General features: G+C 53.6%; 1 protein-coding gene across 2 annotated transcripts; it reads right to left on the minus strand.

Moving 5' to 3' along the window:
* Positions 1-381: 381 nt before the first annotated feature.
* Positions 382-14,677, minus strand: LOC115850902 (myeloid cell surface antigen CD33-like). Of its 2 annotated transcripts, XM_060289212.2 has the most exons (9): positions 14,644-14,677; positions 14,200-14,577; positions 11,835-11,848; positions 6,447-6,810; positions 5,967-6,245; positions 5,688-5,735; positions 4,288-4,384; positions 3,277-3,358; positions 382-631 (listed from the first exon to the last, which is right to left on the minus strand). In XM_060289212.2, the coding sequence occupies exons 1-9, from the start codon at positions 14,675-14,677 to the stop codon at positions 458-460; spliced, it is 1,470 nt and encodes a 489-aa protein (XP_060145195.1). In that variant the 3' UTR covers positions 382-457. The 2 variants fall into 2 exon arrangements, with proteins under 2 accessions (XP_060145195.1, XP_060145196.1); XM_060289213.2 differs by lacking the exons at positions 11,835-11,848; positions 14,200-14,577; positions 14,644-14,677 and adding an exon at positions 6,891-6,941 and having other exon boundaries at positions 6,447-6,824.
* Between the last annotated feature and the right edge of the window lie 736 nt (positions 14,678-15,413).

Here is a 15,413-nt window from a genome sequence, read left to right on the forward strand (position 1 = left end):
CTATGGGAGAGGCTCTCTCCCAGGCTATAGTCCTCAGTAAGGTCCCCAAATAAAACATAACGTGCAACTTTTAGGTTGTGAGCTTTTGTTCCGTGGACAAAGGTCACAATGTATGAAGACTTCTGTTGCATATTTGGTACTTTCGTTTAATCCTCACAACAACCTTGTGATGCTGGACCTCTCACATCCATTTCACCAAAGCAGAAAACCAAGACATGGCGGGGTAAGGTGCCGCGCATGATATCATACTCTTGCTGAATGAGAAAACGTGGGTTTGATGCCAGATGTCTCTGAATGCAAAGCCTAAGATAGTTCCAATAGAGCAGGAAAGGCACTAACAGTAGTTCATAAACCCATCACCTACGGGGATGTTAAGTCTCTAAGGATTAGCCTGTGGGTCCACCTTCCTGTAGAGGAAATGGACGTCGTGCCTGAGGCTGATGCCGCGTGCGGTCCCTCACTTGGTCCTGATCTCCGTGTATTCTGAGTGGGCGCTCTCCTGAGGATGACGCATCCCATGGAAGCTGAGGGAGGCGTAATGCAGCTCTTCCTCCATCCCCGAGGTGGGGGTGGCCCCTGCCGAGCTGGTGGGGTCAGGAGGATCCTCTAACTTGGACTCTTCCCGGTGATCCTGGATGCAGAGCAAAGGAAGGGGTCAGATCAAGGTAGTTTCGAGGGGAGAAGGGAGAGAGGGTCCAGGAAGTGAATTTGACTCTGGGACAGAGCATCTATTCCTTCTTCCATTCTGCTAGCAAACGTTTCTGAAGGTTCCATTGATTCAGTCATCCAACAAATATAACGCTATAGATGGTTTCCCAGTTCTACTGAGCACCCACACAGACCTATGGAGGAAATATTACTACGTTACAGGGAGAGAAACGGAGTCTCAGAGAGGGTAGGTTCTTCCCAAGGTCACACATCTATTGATCACAAACTCAACTCCTGGCCCTCTGAGGTTTCCTGAGGTTTTCCATAAACAGGAGGGTGTTTATGGAAAAACTCACTTCTCCTGTGTGTCTCTCCTTTACTCTCGCACTGTTATCACACTCGCAACACTTCTGTCACCAGATGCGTGGGTTCTTTGTACCCCCACACCAAGGAATTCTCCCACACCAGCTGGGTGTCCTACAGTGTAACTCAATTCTGATACTGTCTGCCTGGAGATAGTGTCATATCCCACAGGTTGAGGGCTCAGTCCCATGAGACTGCCTCCCCCCCACTTCAGATGTCAATCACAAGTCCAGGTTGTCACCTGTGCTTCTGACCAACTGGCTATAAATCAGAGGTTCCTATGGCCTCCTCCTCAGGTTTGATTAATTTGCTGGAGTGGCTCACAAAACTCAGGAAAACCGTTTACTTACTAGATTACTAGTTTATTATAAAAGGATATAGCTTAGGAAGGCGTGAAAAGTCCGATGAAGAAACACACAGGGCAAGGTATGTGGGAAGGGGTGCAGGGTTTCCACCCCCTCTCAAGACACATCACTCTCCCAGCACCTCCACTTGTGCACCAGCCAGAAGCTCCCTGTGCCCCACACTATTGGGATTTTTATGGCGGCTTCGTCATGATTAAGCGATGCGTCTCTCCAATGCATCAGCTCGTCGCAACCTCTGAGCCCAGCACTTGCGGCTCCCTCTGTCTAGAGCCCTTCAACGACTCTCTTTCAGGGGCTCCCACTGTGTTCCTTCACTTCCTGCAGGGGTTTTCTCAAAGCCTCCCACCCCCAGAACTGTCCCTCCCATTGCATCTCCCTCCATAGCTCTCATTTCCTGTATACTTTCACTACTCACCTGTTCATTGCTTTCACCACAACCGCCCCACTCCCCTCTCAATAAATGTAAGTCCTTGACAGCAAGGGACATTTTCCACTTGTAACATGTGTCTCTGTAACAATACAGAGATTACCCAAGTGCTCAGAACAATCAACAAGTGGGAGATAGTTGCTGAAGGAATAAGTGAATGCATGGGTGATGGATTCGCTCAGAGACCTCAGTGATGGCCACATTAGCCATAGGTCAAGAAATAAATGAAAGTCAGGGATCAGAGGATGAGCATGAGTAGGGCTGGTTGATACGGACACGGGAGGAGAACGGGGCAGATGGGCAATGATTCTGAGGGGCAAAAAGCTTACTTTGCTTGAGCAAGCCTGTTTGGAAGAAGTGCAGCATCAAAGCTGACTCTGGTTTTCCTGCTCTAAATGTCAATCAAGTTGTTTGGCAGTGTGGAGAAACAGTGCATTTCAGACTTGGGCAGGATGGGACGACTGTCTAATACAGATGCAGGCAGTGCAGATGCAGGCAATGCAGGTGCAGGCAATGCAGGTGCAGGCTATGCAGGAGCAGGTAATGCAGATGCAGGGCATGCAGGTGCAGGCAATGCAGGTGCAGGCAATGCAGGTGCAGGTAATGCAGGTGCAGGTCATGCAGATGTTTGGGGGAAGGTGGGGAGGCTTCAGCGGGATAAGAGCTAAGTGGGGAGCTCAGCTCAAAGGGAGTGTTTGTATTAAGCTGTATTTAGAAGAAACACAGACATGCTTTGCAGTGTATCAGTGCAGGAAGAGGTGATGGGGGAAAGGGATGGATCGCTGGCTGGGAGTCAGGAACAAGAGTACCACTGATGAATTGGAGAACCCAGCAGAGTATGTTTAGGGATGTATTCACCTTGTGTTTCTGATGTTTTGACAACCGGGGCTCTGTTAACCCTCGAGGGATTGCCCCTGCCAGTGCTAGTCAAGTTCTAGAGATTCTAAGGGATCTGCCTGCAAGCCTGCCCTTCATATTGCAAACCGATCAGCCCAAACCACTTCCTTTATCAAACTCTTACTCTCTGGACCATTATCCTGCTCTCATCACCCCGGGGCCAGGTACCAGAAAACCAGAGACAACCCCTACACCCCAGAGCATTCTGAAATCATTCAACTAGACAGTCCTCAGTCTGCTTACCCTGCCTGTTCCTTCCCACATAAACCACAAAATCTCTTGCCCAGGTTTCCTCCTCACTCCCTCTGCCTCTTGACAGACCCTTGTGCTGCCCCTCATGGCCCTGCAGGGCGTGGCACGCCCCCTCCTCTTGGGAACTGTACTACCTGTCTTTTTTGTGGCAATCGTCTCCTGATCTGTTGGCCTCACACAGAGGAATCATAATAAATCCTACATTTTCAAAGACGCAGGAAGGGGAAGAGCTCATTTCTGGACGTGCTGAAGGGAGCAGGGCTGTGGGCCGCCCCGGGAGATCTGCAGGGCAGGCTGCATCGCCGGGATGCCCGTGTCACTCACCAGGGAAGTTGGTCCGATGACAGGGTGGATGTCCTCCATACCCACTGCAGTCCTGGCTGCTCTCTTCCTGTAGGTCTTCACTCTGTTGGGAGACACGAGGGTCTGTGACACAGGGTATCTCTTTTGAGGCTGGAGTGAGTGACTAAGGCAGGTCAAGCGTAGGGTGAGCCCAACATATTCAGAAAAAACCATAATTCGGAAAGACGCATGCACCCCAACGTTCATAGCAGCACACTTACAATAGCCTGGACGTGGAAGCAACCTAAGTGTCCATCGAGAGAGGAACGGATAAAGAAGATGTGGCACATATATACAATGGAATATTACTCAGCCATGAAAAAGAACAAAATAATGCCATTTTCTGGGACATGGATGGACCTAGAGATTGTCATACTGAGTGAAGTAAGCCAGACAGAGAAAGACAAATGTCATATGATATGGCTAATATGTGGAATCTAAAATAATGGTACAAATGGACTTATTTACAAAACAGAAATAGAGTCACAGACGCAGAAAACAAACTTATGGATACCAAGGGGGAAAAGCGGTGGGATAAATTGGGAGATTGGGATTGACATATACACACTGCTATATATAAAGCAGATGACTACTAAGGACCTACTATGTAGCACAGGGAACTCTACTCAGTACTTTGTAATGACATACGGGAATAGAATCTAAAAAAGAGTGGATATATGCGTATGCATAAGTTATTCAATTTGCTGTACACCAGAAACTAGCACAACATTGTAAATCAACTCTACTCCAATAAAAATTAAAAATTAAAAGGGTAGAGGGAGCCCAGGGGCCTTTATAACAAGACTGTGACAAGGTCCCTTCTCCCTCCCGGCTTCTGGATCTGGGACCAGGGCTGGGAACACGCTCAAGCCTGGCCAGGTGTCTACGAGCTGGATCCTCACTACCCCTGCACCGCCCCAGGCTTGCTCTGGGTCCTCACAACCCCTCCAGGGGCCTCTTATCCTCCCCTGGCCCACAGCCAGCCCAACTCACGTGAAGAAGATGAGGCACAGGCAGAGAACAAGCAGCGTGGTGACACCAGCTCCCCCAAGGGCCCCCTCAATCACTCCTGCCCTGATCCCCGAGTTTCCTGCAGACAAGAGAGACTTGGGGAGAATTCCAATCCTGATGAGCAGGCCTAAGTCTCCTCCTCTCCGTAGCAGGTAGAGAGGGGTGCCCCCCCTTCCCACCGAGGGTTCAGCCCCTAGGTTCCCCCACCATTTGCAGGACCTGAGCCTTCTCCAGAAGGGCACAGTCTATGCCACGCCTCCTCTCCAGCCCACATACTCCCAACAACTTCAGCTCTTCGTGGAGTCAGATATTTGTCCATCCAGGGTCTCTCTGCAAAAGACTCCAGACCTGGCCACCGCAGAGCCATGAGGTTCTGGGCCCCGTGGACATTCCAGAGAGACAGAGAGCACTGTGGGAGGCTGAGGGGCCTTGCCTCTCCTTCCTTCCAGGGAGGGGGACTAAATCTTCTCTCCTGGCCTCTACTGGCCCTGTCCCTCAGGGTCCACGGGGATCTTTTGTGCCTTCAGAGGGAGGTGGCAGCAGGAAGCTTCTCAGACCTCCAGGTCAGGCCCAGACAGCTCTCCTGGCCCTGCCTGGTGGCACCCCAACACCCAGGGCAAGGGATGTGCGTCCGGGCGTCACCTGTCAACACTGTGGTGGGCACTGCTGAGACAGCCCTAATGGGGCTCTGTCCAGATGGGGGACCAGATGTTATGACCAGTGGGAATACAGCAGTGAGGGGAGCGCTGGGCTCCAGAGAGGGCTCAGGGTGAGGGCTGAGGGGCTGACAGTCACAAAAATGGTCCAAAGAGATGTTGGGACAATGAAACTCTTCTGTACGATACTATAATGGCAGATACGTGTCATTATACATTTGTCCAAACCCATGAAATGTACAACAGCAAGAGGGAACCCTAATGTCAATCATGCACTTTGGTTGAAAATGACGTGTCAGTGGAGATTCATCGATTGTAACAGGCACCCTCTGGCGGGGCGTGCTGTTGGGGGGAGGCCGTGCGTGTGTGGGAAAGGGCAGCGGGGACGAGGGAAGTCTCTTTACCTTCTGACGAATCTGCTACGAACCCAAATCAGTTCCTGAAAATAAAGTCTACTTAAAAAATGCCCCCCCCCGCCCGCAAGGCCTTCGGTGACGGAGAAAGATAAAGACCATATTTAGAATGGGCAGGGAGGGAGGTGTGGGTCACTTTGGCAAGACCAGAGTCGGAGGATACGGCAGGAAGAGACCTTATGGGGACCTTTTGTGGCTAATTGCAGGACCACACCCGACCTGCACCATTTGAGCTCTGAAAGTGCAGCTCTGACGCAACCTGGAAAAGACCCCACTCCACTCAATGCCCCATGGATGGGGGGCTCCGTCTTACCTGTGCCATCTCCTGAGCACACACCTCTTGCTGGGCTCTGTGGAGCACCTAGCAGTGGAAGACAGTGTTTCCTTCCTCAGTGAGAGGACTGGGGTGAGATAAGGGCAGGCATCCCCCCCACACACACCCAGAAGCCACAGAAACGCAGGAGGGACAGGGCTTCTGTCCTTCCAGGCCCTCCTACTCAGCCGGGTCTCCAGGCAACAGCACCAAGCACCCCCGGCCTGGCCCACCTGCCCCCATCCCCTCACGCCCCGGGCATCACGGCGCAGCGCTCACAGGTGACGCTGAGCTGGATGGTCCTCTCCACGATCACACCGCTTGCGGGGAACTTCACCTGACAGGTGACATTGGTGCCATTGTCCTGGGGCTGTGGGATGATGGTGAGCACTGAGGACAGGTGGGTCCTGGGGCCCAGGGAGGTGAGGGCGGCTGACGTCCAGGAGAAGATGGGGGGCGCGCCCTGCTCACAGGCCCAGGGCACAGAGCAGGTCAGATTCCCGGGGCGGCCCGCCTCCAGCGTCGCAGGAATGAGGATGTGGGGTGTGTGGTTCAGGGCTGATGAAGAGAGGGGGAGACGGGGTCAGGAGGAGGGTTAGAGGTGCAGCCCTGAGATAAGCTTCAGGCTTTGGTCCAGCCCGTCTTTCTGAACCCCCACTTGCGTTACCCCCGACCCCTCCCAGGAGGGGGTCCTATCCGAGTCCTGCCCTGGGGCTCCAGGTCCTTCCCCTGAGGCCTCTCCCGGACCCCACTCCTTACCCGTCACATGCAAGGAGAGCGTGTTATGCTTATAACTCCATAATGTCGTTCCTCTTTCCACACGAAAAAAATATGAACCTTGATCCCTCCTCCTGGCGTCTCTGATGTCCAGGGAGCAATTGTTTCCATGGTCCCCTAGGAGGTTGAATCGGCCTTGGGTCTCTTTCTGAACTTTACGATGTCGGTTGTTTGTGGCCACAGGGGCATCCAGCTTCACATCGGCCCCTTCCGGGAACCAGTAGCCGAAAACTGGGGCAGAGTTGTCCGTGTATTCCCAGTGATAGTAGAAGGAGCAGGGCACGCGGACACACAGGCCCTCCTGCACCGTCACGGACTGCTGCACTTCCAGCCGGTATCTGCTGTCCTGAGCCAGGGACCCTGCGGGGAAACGAGGGTCAGCCACAGCCCCTGCCCTGCCCACCCCTCTCCCCGCAGCCCACCCACCTGCCCACAGCAGGGACAGCAGCAGCGGCAGCATCTCTGAGACGCAGGGCTTCTGGGTGTCCTGTGTGTGAAAAGAGAAGGGGAAGGAGAGAGGGAGGTAAGGCTGCGGGGAGACCCACGGGAAGCCAGGGAGGAACACGAGACCCAGCTGTTCACAGAAGAGGAACTGCAGAGCCGGAGCTCGGCACCCCCCTCCGCACAGAGCGGACGGACACCCCTCGTTCCAGTGACCCCGTAGACCTGCCCAGAGAGGAGCAGGTAAGGAGAGAGCCCTGCCCTGCCCCCCATCTCGGGTGGGTCCTTCCAGCACGAGAGCCTCTGAGGACACGGAGGCGTAGGACACGGCGAGCCTCCTAAGGTCCTCCCGTCTGAGCACCGCTGTCTACACCAGGGAGCCGCTCAGCTCCTGTCTTGACCTGGCGGGTCCCAGCCTCACCTAGACCCTCGGGTGGTTGGTCCTGCAAGATGTCGGGTTCTTTAGGGTCTGTGTGAGCGTCTGGGGCAGAAGACAAGAAGGGGCTCCTGGGTGACGTGAAGGCAGCCGCCAATCATGCCTTCACTCCTTCCCCCAACACTGAGCATCTTGGGCTGGTGACCTGGAGACCCGAAGGGCTACGGCTGGCCTGGTCCCTGCCCAGGAGATGCTCCCACCCGGGCCCATCACTTCCTCCCCAAACAGGCAGCACTGTCGGGCTTTAGAGCTGCATCAGTGGTGAGATTGCCGAGTGTCCGGCAGCATACTGGGTATTTTCTAAAGATATGATATGGGATGTTTTTTTAACTTCTACTATGCTGATTCCCAAACTTTCAATGGCATCTTCAGAATAAAAACCATGTAGCATCTTCATGTAAAACAACGGGAAGCACATGTTCTATGTCAGCGCAAAGGAAATTTCTTTTTTTTAACGAGCCTCCAAATTATTTAGTTTTCAATTTAGTTTCATTTTTATTTTGTATTGGAGTAGAGTTGATTTACAATGGTGTGTTGGTTTCAGTTGTGCAGCAAGGTGATTCAGTTATACATATACATGTATCTATTCTTGTTCAGATTTTTTCCAATATAGGTTATTGCAGAATATTGAGTAGCGTTCCCTGTGCTATGCTTTGTCCTTGTTGAGTGTCGATTTTATTTATAGCAGTGTGTATGTGTTAGTCCCAAACTCCTCATTTATCCCTGCCCATCCCCTTTCCCCTTTGGTAACCATAAGTTTGTTTTCTATGTCTGTGAGTCTGTTTCTGTTTTGTGAATGAATTTAGTGGTATTAGTTTTTAGATTCCACATGAAAGTGATATTATATTATGTTTATCTCTGTCTGACCTACTTCACTTAGTGTGATAATCTCTAGGTCCATCCATGTTGCTGCAAATGGCATTATTTCATTCTTTTCATGGCTAGGTGATATTCCATTATATATATTCATATATATATCTCACATCCTTATCCATTTCTCTGTGGATGGACACTCAGGTTGCTTCCATGTCTTCGCTGTTGTGAATAGAGCTGCTATGAACATTGGGTTGCACGTACCTTTTTGAATTAGAGGTTTCTTCGGATATATGCCCAGGAGTGTGATTGCTGGATCATATGCTAACTCTATTTTTAGTTGTTTTTTTTTTTTTTTTTTTTTGCAGTACACGTCACTGTTGTGGCCTCTCCTATTGCAGAGTACAGGCTCCGGACGCGCAGGCTCAGTGGCCATGGCTCAGGGGCCCAGCTGCTCCGCGGCATGTGGGATTCCCCCGGACTTGGGCACGAACCCGTGTCCCCTGCATCGGCAGGCGGACTCTCAACCACTGCGCCACCAGGGAAGCCCCTAGTTTTAGTTTTTAAGGACCCTCCATACTGTTCTCCATAGTGGCTGCACCAGTTTACATTCCCATCCACAGTGCAGAGGGGTTCCCTTTTCTTCACACCCTCTCCAGCGTTTATTATTTGTAGACTTTTTGATGATGGCCATTCTGACGGGTGTCAGGCGATACCTCATTGTAGTTTGGATTTGCATTTCCGTGAGGATCCTTTTGAAATGAAAGTTCAATCCTGTCTCTGCTCTCCTCAAAGGCTTCCGGATACTTGCATTGGCCTGGAAGCCCTTGGGATAATTGTCTCTTACGGGAACACATCACCTCGGGCACACTCTCAGCAACAGAAAACAGCCCCCAAATGTCACCTGTTCGCTCCCTGCCCGATGCTTCTCCAGACACATGTTACCATCAAACACACTCAATAGTTTTCCTTATTTTTAAAAAATGTTTCTATCCTTATATCCAGAAGGACAGCTTCTTGATGACATAGATTTAAAAAAATTTCTTTATTGAAACGTAGTTATTTACAATGTTGTGTTTAATGTCTGCTGTCCGGCAAAGTGGCTTAGTTATTCATATACATATAATACATGTGCTTTTCCATATGGTTTATCCCAAGATATTGACTATATTTCCCTGTGCTGTACAGTAGGACCTTGTTTATCCATTCTATATATAATAGTTCACATCTGCTAACCCCAAACTCCGAATCCATCCCCCCCCCGCCCCCCAGGTAACCACAAGCTTATTCTCTATGCTTGATGACAGAGAATTTCTTTTTTTTTTTTTTTTTTGCGGTACGTGGGCCTCTCACTGTTGTGGCCTCTCCTGTTGCGGAGCACAGGCTCCGGACGCGCAGGCTCAGCGGCCATGGCTCACGGGCCCAGCCGCTCCGCGGCATGTGGGATCTTCCCAAACCGGGGCACGAACCCCTGTCCCCTGCATCGGCAGGCGGACTCTCAACCACTGCGCCACCAGGGGAGCCCGAGGACAGAGATGTTTGATCCTGTGCTCACTGATGCCCCCTGGGAACCTCCAACAAGGGGGCACAGAGTAGATGTTCAATGGTTCCTGCCGGATAGTCTATAGTTAAGTGTATCCACTCTTCGACCCAAAACCAGTGAAACACACACACACACACACACACACACACACTCACACTCACACACACACACTCACACACACACACACACACACTCACACACACGCGGGGACATTTAAGCCTGAGCCTGAGGATATGCTCAGGACTTGGAGAGGCAGGAATGGGGAGAGAAGGATGTTTCAGGGGAGGGACTGCACGTACAAAGTCTCAGAGTCACAGAGGTCAGGCCAGGCTGGGTGTGGAGACGTGGGGAGATGCAGGGAGAGGAGGGATGTGGGTGGAGGGTCCAGCAGGGCAGAGCCCGCCAGGGCTGCAACTCCAGCCAGTGGTGTGTGCACCTTGGTCTCTGGCCGTGGAGAGGAAACACAGCTGTCCCTGCTGTGCAGCAAGAGGATGGTAACGGTCTCTGCGAACAGTGCGGAGGCTGTGTTTCCCAGGGAGATGGAGGCAGGAGGTGGGTGGGCTCAGAGACCCAGGGAAGAGAGGAGGCTGCTGGAACGACTGGGGTCAAGATGGGAAGGAGACGGGCATCAGGACGAGCTGTGCTTAGGAGGAAGGATGGACAGCACTTAGTGATTATTGGATGCTGGAGAAGAGGAGCGGGGATGAAAGGGGGCAAACCCCGTCCTTCCTTCTGGCCTTAGAGATGGGGGCCACCTTGTCATCAATGTGACAGGGAACCCAGCAGAGAAGTGGGTTTGGGGAGGAAGATGGCAGCTCCACTTTGGGTACGCTGAGCGGAGCAATCCTGGGGGCCATTCTGGGGCAGGTGTGCAGTGGGATGTTGGGTGGTAGGATGCCGACATCACTCACCCAGAGGGGTAACCTGGAATGGCGCTTGCAATAGACGCGCCCCCTGCCGGCCTGGCGTTTGCATCTGACACGCCCCCTGCAGGCCTGGCTGCCTTCCTCCTGCGGGACGTCACTCTGAGCCAGAGAAGAGACCAGGCTCTGGTCAGATCGGGTGCCGCGGGCCGCAGACTCACCCTGTTCCTTGTTCAGGGGCGGGGGCATGACTGACGTGGGAGAGGGCAGGTCTGGCCCCACAGACCCTCTAGAGCACAGCGGCTACCCTCAACCCTGACACTGGGCGGGGAGGAGACCCTGCCCCAGGGGACTCCTCACCGCCCCCAAGCCCCGCCCCCCACTCCCCCTTCCCGTCAGCTTCCGCCGGCCCCGCCCCCGCCCCCTCCAGCGCTGGTTCCAGGGTGCAGCCACCTGCGCCCTGCCCTCCCCACCCATCCCCTCTCCCCTCTCCCAGGGGTGCTCACAGGAGGGCGATGAGGACCAAGAAGAGTAGCGGGATCTTGACAGCCGCTTCCCAGATGGCCGTCAGAATCACCTGTGCTGCGATGCGCCCCGACTGCCCTGCAGGAAAGCGGGACCAGGATGGAATCATCTGCTCAATCCTGTGTCCTTCCGCTCCCAGGAGGACTCTGGACGTTGGTCTTCCAGGTTCTCCTCATCCACCGGATGCCGAGCCCCGTGTGCCCGGGGTATCAGCCCACCCCATGCCCTTACCTTCCAGCAGCTGAACAGAAAACAAAAATGCATAAGTTGGACTTCATGAAAATGAAAAATTCGGCTCATCAGTGGACTGAGAAAGTGAAAAACCAACCCCTTTAATGGGAGAAAATATTTGCAAATCATAGATTCGATATGTGTGTGATATCCAGCCTATATAAAAGCTATATCAAAAACAATACAAGGGCTTCGCTGGTGGCGCCGTGGTTGAGAGTCCGCCTGCCGATGCAGGGGACGCGGGTTCGTGCCCTGGTCCGGGAAGATCCCACATGCCGCGGAGCGGCTGGGCCCGTGAGCCATGGCCGCTGAGCCTGCGCGTCCGGAGCCTGTGCTCCGCAACGGGAGAGGCCACAACAGTGAGGGGCCCGCGTACCGCAAAAAAAAAAAAAAGGAAAAACAAACAAACAAACAAAAAACAATTCAAGAACAAAAAGGCAAACAGTGCAATTTTTCCAAACGGCCAAAGGAATAAAAAAATTCTCCAAATGACCAATACGTTCATGAATAAAATGAACGACGTCATTACTCGCTCCATAAATGTAAATCAAAACATGATGAGATATTCCTTCACACCCGCTAGCAGGCTCGAATTTTTTTTTAAGGAAAATAATGTCGACAAGGATCTGGAGGAATTGGAACCCTCATACATTGCTGGTGGGAATGTAAAATGGTGCTGCCAGTGTGGAAAACATCTGGCAATTCCTCAGAAATTTAATATTAGAAACTACCATTTGACCCAGAAATTTCACTTCTAGGTACATGCCCGAGAAAACTGAAATCAATGATACAAAAAAAATAAAATAAAAATAAAAAGGAAAAGTATAGCAACGTTCATAGCAGCATTGTAAGAGCCAAAAAGTGGAAACAACCCAAACGTCCATCCACTGCTAACTGGATGGAGATAAGCTGGCGCATCCGCGCAATGGAATGTTATTCAGACAGAAAGGAACTGATACTGATACACGCTCCATGGATGATGCTTGAGAACGTTTAGCGAGAGAAGCCGGACAGAAAAGGGCACTGTTTTGTAACATTCCACGTGTATGAAGTATCCACTATAGGCAGATCCAGAGACATGGAGAGCAGCCTCCAGACCTGGCCACAGCAGAGTCATGAGGTTCTGTGCCCCGTGGACATTCCAGAGAGACAGAGAGCACTGTGGGAGGCTGAGGGGCCTTGCCTCTCCTTCCTTCCAGGGAGGGGGACTAAATCTTCTCTCCTGGCCCCTACTGGCCCTGTCCCTCAGGGTCCACGGGGATCTTTTGTGCCTTCAGAAGGAGGTGGCAGCAGGAAGCTTCTCAGACCTCCAGGTCAGGCCCAGACAGCTCTCGTGGCCCTACCTGGTGGCACCCCAACACCCAGGGCAAGGGATGTGCGTCCGGGCATCACCTGTCAACACTGTGGTGGGCACTGCTGAGACAGCCCTAATGGGGCTCTGTCCAGATGGGGGACCAGATGTTATGACCAGTGGGAATACAGCAGTGAGGGGAGCGCTGGGCTCCAGAGAGGGCTCAGGGTGAGGGCTGAGGGGCTGACAGTCACAAAAATGGCCCAAAGAGATGCTGGGACAACGAAACTCTTCTGTATGATACTATAATGGCAGATACATGTCGTTATACATTTGTCCAAACCCATGAAATGTACAACAGCAAGAGGGAACCCTAACGTGAATCATGCACTTTGGTTGAAAATGACGTGTCAGTGGGGATTCATCGACTGTAACAGGTGCCCTCTGGCGGGGCGTGCTGTTGGGGGGAGGCCGTGCGTGTGTGGGAAAGTGCAGCGGGGACGAGGGAAGTCTCTTTACCTTCTGACGAATCTGCTACGAACCTAAATCAGTTCCTGAAAATAAAGTCTACTTAAAAAATGCCCCCGCGCAAGGCCTTCGGTGACGGAGAAAGATAAAGACCATATTTAGAATGGGCAGGGAGGGAGGTGTGGGTCACTTTGGCAAGACCAGAGTCGGAGGATACTGCAGGAAGAGACCTAATGGGGGCTTCTTGTGTCTAATTGCAGGACCACACCCGACCTGCACCATTTGAGCTCTGCAAGTGCAGCTCTGAGCCAACCTGGAAGAGACCCCACTCCACTCAATGCCCCATGGATGGGGGGCTCCGTCTTACCTGTGCCATCCCCTGAGCACACACCTCTTGCTGGGCTCTGTGGAGCACCTAGCAGTGGAAGACAGTGTTTCCTTCCTCAGTGAGAGGACTGGGGTGAGATAAGGGTAGGCATCCCTCCCACACACACCCAGTAGGCACAGAAACGCAGGAGGGACAGGGCTTCTGTCCTTCCAGGCCCTCCTACTCAGCCGGGTCTCCAGGCAACAGCACCAAGCACCCCCGGCCTGGCCCACCTGCCCCCATCCCCTCACGCCCCGGGCATCACGGCGCAGCGCTCACAGGTGACGCTGAGCTGGATGGTCCTCTCCACGATCACACCGTTTGCGGGGAACTTCACCTGACAGGTGACATTGGTGCCATTGTCCTGGGGCTGTGGGGTGATGGTGAGCACTGAGGACAGGTGGGTCCTGGGGCCCAGGGAGGTGAGGGCGGCTGACGTCCAGGAGAAGATGGGGGGCGCGCCCTGCTCACAGGCCCAGGGCACAGAGCAGGTCAGGTTCCCGGGGCGGCCCGCCTCCAGCGTCGCAGGAATGAGGATGTGGGGTGTGTGGTTCAGGGCTGATGAAGAGAGGGGGAGACGGGGTCAGGAGGAGGGTTAGAGGTGTGCCCTGAGATAAGCTTCAGGCTTTGGTCCAGCCCGTCTTTCTGAACCCCACTTGGTCTCCCCCCGACCCCTCCCAGGAGGGGGTCCTATCCGAGTCCTGCCCTGGGGCTCCAGGTCCTTCCCCTGAGGCCTCTCCCAGACCCCACTCCTTACCCGTCACATGCAAGGAGAGCTTGTTAGACTTATAACTCCATAATGCCTTTCCTCTTTCCACACGAAAAAAATATGAACCTTGATCCCTCCTCCTGGCGTCTCTGATGTCCAGGGAGCAATTGTTTCCATGGTCCCCTAGGAGGTGGAATCGGCCTTGGGTCTCTTCCTGAACTTTACGATGTCGGTTGTTTGTGGCCACAGGGGCAGCCAGCTTCACATTGGCCCCGTCCTGGAACCAGTAGCCGAAAGCTGGGACAGAGTTGTCCCTGGTGTCCCAGGGAACGTAGAAGGAGCAGGGCACGCGGACACACAGGCCCTCCTGCACCGTCACGGACTCCTGCACTTCCAGCCGGTATCTGCTGTCCTGAGCCAGGGACCCTGCGGGGAAACGAGGGTCAGCCGCAGCCCCTGCCCTGCCCACCCCTCTCCCCGCAGCCCACCCACCTGCCCACAGCAGGGACAGCAGCAGCGGCAGCATCTCTGAGACGGAGGGCTTCTGGGCGTCCTGTGTGTGAAAAGAGAAGGGGAAGGAGAGAGGGAGGTAAGGCTGCGGGGAGACCCACGGGAAGTCGGGAAGGAACACGAGACCCAGGTGTTCACAGAAGAGGAACTGCAGAGCCGGAGCTTGGCCGCTCCCCGCACAGAGCGGACGGACACCCCTCGGTCCAGAGACCCCGGAGTCCTGCCCAGAGAGGAGCAGGCAAGGAGGAGAGCCCTGCCCTGCCCCCCATCTCGGGTGCGTCCTTCCAGCACCAGAGCCTCTGAGGACACGGAGGCGTAGGACACGGTGAGCCTCCTAAGGTCCTCCCGTCTGAGCACCGCTGTCAACACCAGGGAGCCGCTCAGCTCCTGACTTGACCTGGAGGGTCCCAGCCTCACCTAGACCCTCGGGTGATCGGTCCCGCAAGATGTAGGTTTCTTTAGGGTCTGTGTGAGCGTCTGGGGCAGAAGACAAGAAGGGGCTCCTGGGTGACGTGAAGGCAGCCGCCAATCATGCCTTCACTCCTTCCCCCAACACTGAGCATCTTGGGCTGGTGACCTGGAGACTAGAAGGGCTACGGCTGGCCTGGTCCCTGCCCAGGAGATGCTCCCACCCGGGCCCATCACTTCCTCCCCAAACAGGCAGCGCTGTCGGGCTTTAGAGCTGCATCAGTGGTGAGATTGCCGAGTGTCCGGCAGCATACTGGGTATTTTCTAAAGATATGATATGGGAT

This window comes from Globicephala melas, chromosome 19 (genome assembly GCF_963455315.2).
Source record: "Globicephala melas chromosome 19, mGloMel1.2, whole genome shotgun sequence".
Lineage (NCBI taxonomy): Eukaryota > Metazoa > Chordata > Mammalia > Artiodactyla > Delphinidae > Globicephala > Globicephala melas.

Bases quoted from the DNA above. Each gene is read 5' to 3' on its own strand.
- LOC115850902 (XM_060289212.2), bottom strand. From the start codon at position 14,677: ATGCTGCCGCTGCTGCTGTCCCTGCTGTGGGCAG. The intron at 5,736-5,966 runs GTGAGCGCTGCG...TTCCACTGCTAG, and splicing joins CATCCAGCTCAGCGTCACCT to GTGCTCCACAGAGCCCAGCA. The intron at 3,359-4,287 runs GTGAGTTGGGCT...GTCTCCCAACAG, and splicing joins CTGTGCCTCATCTTCTTCAC to AGTGAAGACCTACAGGAAGA.